We start from the raw sequence: 13,123 nt of genomic DNA, 5'->3' as shown, positions 1-13,123 counted from the left end.
TCCCCATTGTCAGCTCCTGCATCGGCAACGAGCAGCGGTGTAACGCGTAGGAGACAGACCGAAGCCATGCGAAGGCGCAAAGGCGGATCGCAAAACAAAGCATCTCACGCCGCGAGATTACGAAGCCCTTTGGCAACGCAAGGCGGATACAAGGCGCCTCAGGTGTCCAACACAGCAATAATGCCCACGAATTTAGAAGCCACTGAAATGCTGCAGTTGTCATCTTAGTTTTGTTTTGAAGCAGTGTCTGTTCAACCGGCGCTGGCAGAATAATTTACTTGAAATTCAAGCGACTGTCGATGCCCATTGGTGGCTCGAAGTCACAAGACACGTGCCGGTAAAATAAGGACATTGGTATATTGCCGGCGCCGGCTGAACAATTTGTTCCAACATTGTGCCGGTAGTGCAATCCCCGGACAGTATAACCTAAGTTAGCCTAACCAAACCAGCCTTATTTAGTGTAACTCATTGTAATTTATTGTACCTAAAATAACCCAACTCGACGTAACCGAACGTAACCAAACTCAATTACACTGTTGGGAACTACAGAATTCCTTAGTGTGGATCTATGGTAAAGGTGATAATAATCCGACTGCAGCATTATTTGCTGTGAAAAAAATCCCGATAAGCGAAAACAGATCTGAACACCTAAAAAAATTTCACAAATTAGGGATTGGAACAGTAATCTTCGGTTTCAAGCCGGGTAGGATACCACAATGCCACGGGAGCACCCGAAAAGAGGGGTTTTTGCGCAGTTTCGCTCTCATGAATGCTCCAAGTTAACGTGTCTCAGGCTACTGCCGGTAAAATTTCCTGTAAATTATTCTGCCAGCCCCGGCGGAATAGACACTGCCTTTTTTAACAGCTCTACGCACCGCCACCGTCCCGGACATAGCGCTGCACTTCGTCCGTTCTTCTATAGATGAAATATGAATGAACGCGCTTCGGAACAGCCGTGTACGCCAAACCCGAGCAGCAAGAAGAGTGTACCTTTCTGAAGAGCAGGTGCGGCATGTGGGAGAGAACGGCGGTGAAGTAGAGCGTCATTGACCCCTCGGAGCTGTTGGACGCCAGCCCGTCCTGCTCCTCCCCTACACTGGGGCTCCACATGTCCGCCGACCTTCACCTGGAGATCGGGTAGCTAGATTGAGCAAGCGCGCCACACGTCCAGACGACGCCCCGCGGGAGAGGTCGGCCGAGGGAGTGGTGGTGGTGGTGGGGGCCCGAAAAATGGCGCATACCCAAGATTGTCCTCGGGATTGTCCAAGAAGAGTTGTGTTTCCATTTTAATCAATCATGCGAGGCAAAGTAATGGAGCAGAAGGAAGAATTTGGTCTAAGTTCAAGAGAGAGAGAAAAAAACACACACGAAAAAACAACAGAGAGAAGAGTAGGAAGACTAGGTAAAAGTCAGCCTAATCGGAATGTTTTTAATACTGCAGACGAGCTGCCTCCGAAATGAAGGATGGGTGGCGTTGCACATGTCACTACGGCACCGGCCCAGCCTAGACCCCCCAAACGACAAAAGCACCGGTACACAGAGAGAGAAATAAACGTTTAATAAAAACGAGCAAATTTGGTGCTAGATGGCAGGGGCACCAGCCCTGTGGGGGGCAACCTTAGTCCGGGATGCCCTGGTCCTGGCTGGCTGCCCGGGCTCTAGCGACGACTTCTTGTTGCGCCGCAAGGTCCGAGCTGGTCAGCCGGTCCGCCCACTGCTCGTAAGTAGGGTTGGGGATTGGAGATAAAGACGGGGATTGCTGGCATTCCCATACCAGGTGGTATAGGGTGCCAGGGGATGGGCAGTAGGCACAGGTCGCGTAGTATTGGGTAGGGTACATTTTGTGGAGTAGTGTACGGTGGGGGTAAGAGTTAGTTTGTAGCCTTCGGAGGGTAGTGGCTTCGAGACGACTAAGGCGAAGGTGAGGGGGAGGATATCTGCGGCGGCTGAGGTGGTAGTGCGTGAGGAGATCAGGGGGGGTGAGAGGGGTATCTGGGCAAGGAGACTGCCGGTCGGAGACGGCCTGGCGTGCATACTCGCAGGCAGCGGCGTGGGCCGCATCGTTTCCGGGGAGGTCAGCGTGGCCGGGTGCCCAGATGAGTTGGATGTCGGGTAGTTCGTAATTAGCCTGAAGGATGCGGAGAGCTGTGGGAGTAATTCGGCCGCGAAGGTATCGGCGGCATGCCTCTTGCGAATCACTAAGTACGGTGACGTAGTCTTTGGCTGTAGTCGCTGCTAGCGCAATGGCTGCTTCTTCGGCCGTTGTGGCAGTGGTGGTGCGGATAGTGGCTGCCGAAAGCTGTTGAAAGCGGTGGTCGACAACGGCAACGGCGAAAGCTCGAAACGTCCGTGTACCGAGTGATGGGGCTAGTGGAATGTAGCCGGTGCAACGCGGCCGCACGAGTAGCTCGGCGGGCGACGTTGTATTCCGGATGCATATTTCTGGGGACAGGAGCCACCGTGATTCGATTCCGGATATCAGGCGGTATGCCAACCGGGCAGTCGTCGGCTGGGGGAGTGGCATAACCCAAGCGTTGAAGAGTGCAGCGCCCCGTATATGTAAGGAGAAGGCGTCGTTGCTGTGACAGCTTGTGCGCTTCAAGAAGTTCTTCCCAGGTATTGTGGATTCCTAATTGGAGCAACTTGCGGGTGGATGTAGTGGGCGGAAGGGCGAGCGCGGTCTTATAAGCCTGGCGAATGATCACGTTGAGCTTGTCTCGCTCCGCAGGTTTGATGGCCAGGTATGGGGTCCCGTACATAAGGCGGCTGGTCAGTAATGCCTGAATGATGCGAACCGCATCGTGTTCTTGAAGGCCGAACCGACGGTGGGCAACACGGCGGACTAGTTGAGTGAGTTGAGTGAGCGTCCGCTGGAGTTGGGGGATGGTGCTAGACCCGCTACCGTTCTTAGAGATGTTTAGTCCTAGTATTCTTAGTGAGGCGACATTGGGTACTGGGTGGTTGTCGATGAAGAGATGAGGATCTGGAATCGGGTCGGTGCGTTTCTTGTACGTGCGAGCGCACAGTGTGATGAGCGCAGATTTTTCTGGGGCGCATTTGAGGCCCCTCTCCTGCAGGTACTCCTGAATGACATCAATAGCAGCTTGGAGCGAATCCTGCTGCCGGCCGGTGGAGCCCTGTGCCACCCACAGTGTAAGGTCGTCAGCATACAGAGCATGATTGACCGTAGGGATTGCGCTAAGTAATGGTGGCAACTCTCGCATCGCTAGGTTGAATAGTAGCGGAGACACCACTGATCCTTGCGGTGTCCCTCTGGAGCGGAGAGTGAAAGTCGTGGATCGGAGATGCCCGAGGCGGACGGTGGCCGTGCGGTTTTGGAGAAATGCAGTGAAATAGGCGTGCATTCGCGGACCGCAGTTTGTGGTTGCTAGTCCCTTGAGTATGGCCTCGTGTGTGACGTTATCGAATGCACCTTTAATGTCAAGGGCAAGGATAGACTTCTTGCTCGAGGTGGTGAGGTGATCGATGATGTCCGCTTTGATTTGTAAGAGTATGTCCTGAGTAGAAAGGTGCGGGCGGAATCCAAACATGGTAGTATGGAGGTAACCATTGTCCTCGATGTAAGGAGTGAGGCGGTTAAGAACCATGTGTTCTAAAAGCTTGCCAACACAGGACGTGAGGGAGATGGGACGAAGGTTTGCGGTGGTAATGGGTTTGTTTGGTTTAGGGACCAGCGTGATGTCCGCATGCCGCCACTGCTGGGGGAGAGTGCCAGCAGCCCAATGGTGGTTATAGTAATCTAAAAGATGGTCAATTTCTGCGTGATCAAGGTTCCGGAGAAGCTTGTTGGGAATTTGGTCATTGCCTGGGGTGGTGTTTCGTGTGAGCTTCAGGAGTGCAGCTTCCAGCTCCTGCAGCGTGAATGGGGCGTCGAGAGAGGGATTAGGGGGTCCCTTATAGGGCGGGTAGCGGGCTGGGGGTTGCGTGGGGTCTTCCTGGAGGGACTGCTTGAGACTACTCAGTAGCTGGTCTTCCGTACCGGGGTAGGAGTGGATGAGGCGCCTGATGTGATGGTGTGTGGTAGCCTTCGTTTCCGTCTTGCCCATAAGGGAGCGGAGCAGGTGCCAGGTACGGCGGGTGCCCAAGGTACCCTGGAGTCTCACACAGAATTCTGCCCAGTTCTGCCGACTGAGCTGGCGAGCGTAGTTCTCTGCCTCTTCCGTCAGCTTTGCAATGCGGATCCTAAGCTTACGGTTAGTGCGATTGCGCTTCCACCGTTTGGTGAGGCTGCGGCGAGCTTCCCATATGTGGAGGAGGTGAGAGTCTGCCGCAGGGGATTCTTGCGTTAGGTTGACAGTGATAGTGTGTTGCCGACAGAGGTCCAGTAATTTAGTTGTCCATGTGTCGATGCAATCAATTTTCTGAGCCGGTGTTTGTTTACGGAACTCTTTCCAATGGGTGATGCGGGCCGTGCCAATTGAGGGTGATTTGGGGCGGTAGTGCGATATCGTGAGTTGAATGATGTGATGGTCACTGCCCAGGGTTTCGTCGTGGCGGGACCATACTGCATGCGGGACGTTGTGGGTGAGCGTGAGGTCTGGAGTAGTGTCCCTGGTAACGCTTGTGCCAATACGGGTGGGGAGACCTGGTATATTGCACAGGTGAAAATGCTGTTGTTGGAGGGCATGGAAAAGACGTTGGCCCTTACAGTCAACAGTCAAAGGCAGCCCTTACGGTACAGTCAAAGGCAGTCCAAGACGTAGCTGAGGAATCTCCAGCAGCCTTCTTCGATGGTTAGAAAATCGGCTGCAAAAAAGGAAGAAATCGGTACTGGGATCGCATGGTCAGCTTCTTTCTCCTCGGCTTCTGCGCTTTCTTGCGCGCCCAACGCCATATTCGTCATAACTCCGTTAAGCGCAGCACAAAACACAAGAAGAGCAAGACTAGGACGAGCGCTACTTGCAAACCTGTGACGATGAGCGTTATACGAAAAGAAGGTTGAACAGAAAAACACGCAAAAGGGCTCGTTGTCTTCGAAATGTTATTTAACGGCGTGTAGGTACGAGCGAGTTGGTACTCCATTATACCTCCGTTAAGCGCAGAAAACACAGGAAGATGAAGGAAAGTACCAGCGCCACTTGCAAACAGCGATGGCGATGAGCGTTATATATATAAAAAAAGGTTGAACAGAACAACACGCAAAAGGTGGGACAGAAGAACACGGAGTTATAATGGAGTACCAACTCGCCCGTACCCGGACGTTGTTAAATTATATTTCCAAGTCAACGCGCCCTTTTGTGTGTTCTTCTGTTCAACCTTCTTTTCTTATAACGCTCATCGCCATCGCCGTTTGCAAGTGGCGCTGGTCCTTGCCTCCCTCTTCCTGGGTTTCCTTTATTGCGCTTAAACGGAGGTATAATGGAGTACAAACTAGCTCGTACCCACACGCTGTTAGGTTATATTTCCAACTCAACGAGCACTTTTGCGTGTTCCTTTGTTCAACGTTCTTTTGTTATAATGTTCATCGCCGTCGCTGTTTGGAAGTAGCGCGGGTCCTTGCCTCCCTCGCCCTGTCTTTTCTTTACAGTGCTTGACGGAGTTGTAATGGAGTAACAACTCGCTCGTACGCACACGTTGTTAATCCATATTCGTCACCGTTATTGCGGAGCGGGAAGACGAAAAATGGAATCAATCCGCACCCCATCAATTTGCGCAAAATAAAATCGAAGCAACCGTAACAAGGGAAGGTTTCTGAAGCTCTGACAAACTGTGGAATGTCCATCATGCGCACCCTGAAGAAACTCGTAAAAAAATCATGCATCCCTCCGACTAACGACGATGATGGTTGAACGTGAAGCTTCCTCGTGATGGATTCTTTGGTTGGCCAATCCCACCTGCCTTTGCTATTAAACAACAATACGGATTGTATGTCACGCCCTGTCTGTGGTTGCGTGAGAAAAACAGTTGGCGGGAACGCTTAAACCACACATTGACAATTTAAGGCTGCGTAAAAGTGACCTGATGTTACGATACGGCTTGCAAATAGCGCCTGCTGTCGCCCTGAAACAGGGCGAAAAATCGCACTGACCTCCGGCGCCGTGAAATTCCCGTGAATTTGCAGCAGGCGCAGTTTCGCACGACGGGTGGTTTAAATCTTTTTTCTTGCGAAAGAAAATAATTTTGACAGTTTCGTAGTCAGCGATAACGGAGCATAAAAATAACGTCTGGTATTTTGTTCTTAGGTTTGGCAATAGAAAAGAAATTATTTGTTTGGCGTGACAGAAACATAACACGGCAGTTCAAGCCTCTCCATTAGAAAGAAACCAACGCATGGCATTCGTACACACTCCTCCTAGTAAGCTGGTAGGCCACATGGTCGAATAAACCCTCATTAATCATTAAAACTGGTTCAGAACAACGCCTCTCGCTTCATTCTCCACGACTACAGCAATACAGCTATTATACCACCCATGAAAAATTCCTTGCAATTACATCACCATACTACTCATTGCAAATACAATCGGCTGTTTCAAAAAACTGTTGTCGATTCTTCGGTCATAGCTCGGCAAAACACGTAAGTGAAATATGTGCAGGGACATCTGCAGCTGAGTGCAATCTTGGGGTCGGCGGCTGTCTTTTGGGTGTGCTTGGCGAGCGACGTCCTGGTAACGGATCGCTTCGGCAAAGGTGTACTGGCGCCTTTCTGTGACGGATATGAAGTCAGTGAAATCTTGGTGTGTCCCGGCATAGAACACGTTCGTGTTAAAATATAAAACCCGAATACGAACAACCCTAAGTATAACCTACCCTTTGGTACTAAAGTATCCTGCCCGCAAGGAGACCCTGTGTGCAGGCGTGCACTATTTACAGACCACTTACTTCGTTGTACTAGCGTCAATTCCGTGACGGATATGACGTCAGCGAAATCTTCGTGTATGGAGAATGCGATTTCTACAAGCCAATCCCCCCACCTCTTACCTTTCCCACTATCCCACCCCATCCATCATCCACCCTTACCGAGCGATGGGAGACCTTGTTAACGAGCCCCGCCCTGGAAGACCAGCTCGTTCTGATCTCCAGGGGCCAGGCGGCTAGAGAAGCATATGGGTCCCGTGAAGAGGGAACCACTTCCATCGACGGCGTCTAAGAAGACGTCGTAGTAGCTCGATTCAATAAAAGTTGTTTCTCTCTTTCTCTCTCCAGGAACAAAACACTTTCGTGTTAAAATATTTGATAACCTTCAGGCTTCCCCTTTGCGCGTCAAACGTAGTATCGTTATCCGGCCCATTCACGTCGCATTATCAATCGCGTGTCATGCTCGTGAGTTACACGGGAGCCAGCGAGTGGGGAAACATTTTTCCTTTCCCTCCCATGCTCTGTTTGGGCTAGTGCCGTATAATCCCCGTGGTTCTATCCCGGTGGTATCCGAAAATAAAACACTTTCGTGTTAGAATGATTACCACACTCTTAATCTGGATCCACATAAGATCCACTTAGTAACTGGAACTTTTTTGCAAAAAAGTTCCACTTATATATTTGGAACCGTGTTCCACATACCCTGAAAATGTAAGTGGAACAGTGCACCACATATTTTTGCAGCTAAATTATCTGGATCGGCGTTCCAAATAAAAGTATACGGATCACTGTTCCAAATAAACGGGTAGTGTAAGTTACTGGAACACTGATCCACGTAAAATGATTATGGATTTATCCGGTGCGCCGTTCCAGGTACCTTCAGACTAGCTGTTTATATAAAACGGTGTTCCGATAGACGTTGGGAAGCTGTCTATGGGACTCCACTTTTCCAATATATCTGCTTTCCTGTTGGTATAAACTGAGGTCATTTGCCAGGCTGGCGGATGCATTGGTATCAGAAGGAAACCGCAAGCACCATTCTAACGCAGCCTTGACATATGGCCCACAGTGATACCAACAATTGGAAAACAGAAACCACCGCAGCAGTGTGGTCCCTGACAGTTCCCAACAGTTGCCTATCGGAGCACAGTTCTATATAAAAGCTGGTCTGAGATACCTGGAGCGGCACACAGAGACTTTGGCATCACCTGCCGCATCCTGTTCTGGGTTTTGGCTGCATGTAAAAGAAACAAAACTCGCATTAAAATACATACCAAACCAACTATTAGCACTGATACAATGCTTTTCAAAACACTAAGCAAATTTTATTCGCTCGTATTATTGCGTACATTTGAGATACGGAGACATATCTGTTTCCACTTGGGCAGAAAATGACCAGCGTACAGGATCAAATACCAAAACGATATCAAGTGGCCAAAACGATCTAAGTGGCATTATCCTATTTTCGCTAATATTTACCATTCTTTTTTGCTAAAAAACACGGGTAATAAAGATGGCTTTAAGCGCAACCGCGTCACAAACAGACTTGTACATCTACCCTCGCACTAACTCAAAAAGCATTACACAACAGTGAGCATAAAATATGCTGTTTTATCACATGAAATCAGGTACCGCAAATGCGGAAGTACCCACAGCGCTTGCCATACTATGTTTACGCATCCCGGTTCCAAAATATGCAGTTTGCTATTAAATTGTAGGGAAAAGCCAAAAATACAAGCCATACACGGTTGGATTATCACAAGACCTGCAAGAGTGTAGGAAAAGAACACCGGAGCCAATACTAACAATATAACATTTGCACAGAAAAACTTATCGGAAGCATGTGGCACTATTGCACAACTAAAACACACCATATATCAATATCAAGCTAACTGTAATATCAAGCTAACTGTAGCCAAAACCGACTATATACGCGCCCTGAAAAAGCCTTTCACTGAAGCCGCGTTGCTTCCCCGACAATCTTTAGCTATTTAAAATAACTTATCCAAAAAAAAAGCTCATAGCACCCAGTGTGAATCTTACAAAATTTTACAAACCAGATAGCTCGGAGCATGTTACGCATTTTAAAATTTAACAAGCAGCCTAACTCTAAAGACGTTATTAATTCCCTCAAGAAAAATTCAGACATCCCAAATAACCAAGCCAGGTAGCGTTGAAACATACACGTAATCAATTTTACCAAGCGAACTTGGAAGCATTTTTCCAGCCGGAACATTTATCTCAGGTAATATTCACAGTTGCGTGCTATACAAACCCTACTATCATGACGACAGTATGCTTGTGACCAAAGCACTGCCTCTAACAGGCAAGAAATGCAACTTAGTCCAAAGTAAACAACTTTTTCAAGCCAAATATGGATATTTCGCATTCTTCTATGGCTTAGGTGTCAGCTAAGATACAGTACAAAAATTGATTAATAAAGCCCCAAACCGTCTGTGTAAATAATTACTCTCACGTTTGCATCCATCAACAGCAGCACTGCCATGGAAAAAAATTTCGAGCTGCACTTGAATAATAAAAACGTTACAGTGCAGTGCCATTAACTACATTAACAGAGTAACAGAGTAGCTGCAAAGGCAGCCTGCGCTTTGTGCCAATGAAACTTTTGCAATTGTCATGCCGCTTGCATCTACCAATCATTTGAACCACGACATATCTTTCCGAATAGGCTTCAACGTCTAACAATAATTTAAAACCCCAAGTAGAGTGATCACCTCAAGTCTCTCAACAGAGCTTTCAACTTAAATGACACCAGGCCACTGTTAAATGGCCAAGAACTCTCTGCAAAAGTCCCAAGAACTCTCCAAAGTCGCATAAGTTTTAAGAGATTAAGATGAAATTACGGCGAGGAGGATGACCACATCTTGATGTGACAACGCAGGTGGAAAATCCATGACGTGTTTCTTGCAGACAATATTTACGCTGCCATTTTCTTCTCTCAAAATAACTGGACCTCGAGAATAACTGGACCACGTCATGTACCTTTAAGGAAGGAAGAAGAAAATTTTGTCAGACGATGGCTTTAAATGAGTGAGTTGCTTAGGATACCCCTTTTATAGCCCAGTAATCGATTTATATATCAGCGATTTCTTGGTTTCTTTTCTGGGAATGCTGCTAACAAAAATATTAGCACAGACTGTCAATGGCCGTTCTCTAATTCTGGAAAGCAACCGCACTGGGCGTGGCCGTGGCGCCGTATTATCACAGCAGCAACTCTCAATGTGAAAGCAAAATGTTTGCAAAACTTGAATGCAAAATAATAGTTTTTTTTGTCCACATGTTGCAGCATCCGAAACAGGCTGAATGTGAAGGCATTTCCCAATATTGGAGTTCATGATTTATTTTTAACAGTAAGATTTTGCTCCAAAGAAAACTACCAGAAATTCAGTCCCGCAAAAATAAAATGCCAGCTTCAATAAACACTACCATAAATTGAGTCCCACAAAAATAAAATGCCAACTTACCCAACTAAAATTAAGATGCAGGCGTTCCTGGCAGGGCCTCCTCGGAGTGCATTTCCAGGAAAGTTTTGCCAACGTGTTCCCAAAAGCTCTTGCTGTCGTTTTCACCTACAGGTCAAGTTGTCACTGAAATGGTGTTCCGAAGCCATTACGTATATTGCAACTACCTAAAAAGGGACCATCAAAGTTCCAGAACTGGGAGTGCGTACTTACTTGTAGAATGCAATGATTTCATCCCGTACAACGGCTTTCATGTGTTTCCTTTTTGTGAACACACGCCTTCAAGAACGGTAAACACACACCTTCAATAACCAGGAAAATGGCAGTATGCATTCCTTGTTCCATTGTCTTATGTCCCGGTCCGCCCTATTTCCTAGAAAATAAAAACAGTATAAAAATATCGAAGCATAAATTTACGCTTCCCTCTAAGAAGGGAGTACTACAAGATCTCGTACAATGCCTGATTAGTTGTGCTAAAATTTATTTTGCAGCACGAGCCCTGGTAACGTTTTGAGGCGAAACATAAAAATATTTGAACATTTTTAGGCTCACCTGTCATTGCTCCATGCGGTGTGGTGAACGTCTGTATAATACGCAACACTCAAGGGGCACTCTTTCGTGGCTTTATGACTTCCACAATGCATTAATAATCTGCCACACTTGTCACGACGACGCCTCGTCGTGCCGAAGATGTCTTCAGCCACAGTGAATGACACAGCAATGATTTCAGAGGTATATGTAAGGAATGGAAACAATTCGTTTTAATTTCTGTTCTTCAGACAAAGGAAAACAATTGTCGCAAACTACCAGTGTAGAGACAAATGTCTTCACAGTCAGACATCTGGACAGGTTATACAGATCGAATACAGAATGTAGCAATCTACTTTCGCAGTATATTTTCTAAGTTCAGGGAAGCACAGAAATGGGTTAATGTTGGGTGCACATAGTGAAGCAAGAACTTATCACCTGAGCGTTGTCGGAAATTATTTCGATTCTCGGGTTACCACCGACATTGACGGCATAAAAATGCAAGAGTGGCTTCTTTCTAACGCGGTTCGTGAAGTAGCAACCACTAATTATGGATATTGGATAATTATCCTGAAGTCTCAAGTTACCACTGACATTAACAGCATAGAAACGGCAGCACACTTTCTATATACCCGCTGCGTGTTTCCACATTTCTTCCCCTTTACAAAAGAAACGTTTGTTACTGCGGTACTGCTAAGACAACAACTGTCCCCTTCCATTTCTCTAAACTTCAGGCAATGTTATTTAAAATAGATCATCTCAATTGGTCAAAGGAATGGGAACAAACATGGAACATAAACATAAAACATGGAATCATGGAACAGATAAACGTAAGATGACGCCTTGAAAACACATCAAAACAACTCGAAATAGCGTCTACCTTGCGCGCAACGGGCAAGCTCGAAGACTCCCGGTCTGGTAAGCACAATAAATGCATTCTACTCAGCAGACTAACACAACGCCGCAATTACCACGCAAGTTTTAAAAATACCAATAAATCTAAGGACGGACGCTCCGACAAACTTGCTTGGAAGTTGTACACGTGTTCACGCGCGATTATCGCGAGCGACTAACCCGAGAAGATTCGCTACCGCAGAGATACACAGCAGCCGTCAATATACAACTAAGCAAAGCCACACAGTAAGGGAAAATTCATTCATGAAACGCGCAAACCAGCAACTTCCTTGTAGCAATGGCTAACGTACGCAGTCAGAAATGTCCAGCCGACTCTGACCCACGAACACGGAAGTTTTGGTAAATTACGGCTGCAAACGTTTCTCCAACACAAAATGTTCCACGCCGCGACCACAAGCATGGACGACACACGAATAACGGGCAGAGAAGCGGTATGTTTATCGGACGCAGTTAACAAGGATGTCACAGAACAACAACCGTTACCAGCACATAAATAAGCAGCACTGACCTTTTTTGCGCCTCCTGGCAAAACTCCACTTCGTCGAACAGGAAATACAGCCCGGGGCACGGAGCAAGAATTATTCAGGAGGCGCAACAGGGCTTGCTCCGGCGCCGCGATAAAGTCACTGCGCTAGGCACGGCACCAACGCGCCCTCTGTCGCGAGGCGCCAAAGGGAAAATCCGCGCAGCGCGCTTTCCAAAGAGCTTCGCCGGTTCAAGGTCAGTCGGCGCATAGGCGGCTGCCGCAATGGGCAGACGCCCGCCAGAGGCGACAGCGGCGAGAGTGAACATCTCGTGGCGAGGAGGCGGTGTCGTCAGTCGTCGTCTGCTCCGGGATTCCTTTTAGTACTTCGTTTCGAGCGCGGTACGGCATGTAAATAGGGCAGTATTTGTTAATAACTGCTGCTAAAATGTCCAGCACTTGTAATTATTTATTTTACAGAAAGAAATCTGGCAATCTTTACAATATATTCTGTGACACTACAATTTTTGTTCGTCGCGTCCATAGAAGAGCGTGCAAAATATGGCAACGCGGTTGACGCGCCATCTGTTGCGCTGCTCCGCAAGCTGCGTTTGCTCCTCGCCGCACAGTGACATTAACGCACCGCCCGCCCGCGCTGTCCCAGCGCAGCAGTTTCTCCTCCTGAAATACTTCTTTCTCCGGGGATATGAAAAAATTCCCAGTTGCACGCCGCAATCAACCCATTCAAACTGCTAACGGGACGGCGGTAACGGTTCTCGCCAGCGTGACCGAGAATTTCTTTAGTAAATATCAGGCGCATCGCGCGAGCAATTGAGAAACCCGCTTGGGAATGCCACTGGTGGCGCTGCATGAGGAAGACCATAAAATTAGCGGAGGGAATCTTGGAAGATGGGAGCGC

The 13,123-nt window shown here is 47.8% G+C and overlaps 1 protein-coding gene and 1 long non-coding RNA gene across 2 annotated transcripts in view; both read right to left on the bottom strand.

Moving 5' to 3' along the window:
- The window catches only part of LOC144146393 (high affinity cAMP-specific and IBMX-insensitive 3',5'-cyclic phosphodiesterase 8B-like), a 59,747-nt gene extending 58,637 nt beyond the window's left edge, over positions 1-1,110 (bottom strand). The window contains exon 1 of the mRNA XM_077678348.1: positions 991-1,110. Within this exon, the coding sequence (XP_077534474.1) occupies positions 991-1,110 (120 nt within the window). The remainder of the gene's footprint in view (positions 1-990) is intronic.
- An 8,570-nt stretch (positions 1,111-9,680) lies between these two features.
- Positions 9,681-10,637, bottom strand: LOC144144584 (uncharacterized). The gene is made up of 3 exons (XR_013317284.1): positions 10,512-10,637; positions 10,302-10,424; positions 9,681-9,819 (listed from the first exon to the last, which is right to left on the bottom strand). It is a non-coding gene; the product is annotated as an uncharacterized LOC144144584 (long non-coding RNA).
- Positions 10,638-13,123: the final 2,486 nt, after the last annotated feature.

Source organism: Haemaphysalis longicornis, unplaced genomic scaffold (assembly GCF_048455015.1).
Source record: "Haemaphysalis longicornis isolate Haplotype H1 unplaced genomic scaffold, Haemaphysalis longicornis Haplotype H1 scaffold_7, whole genome shotgun sequence".
NCBI classification, from domain to species: domain Eukaryota; kingdom Metazoa; phylum Arthropoda; class Arachnida; order Ixodida; family Ixodidae; genus Haemaphysalis; species Haemaphysalis longicornis.
This window is presented reverse-complemented; position numbering and strand designations above follow the sequence as displayed.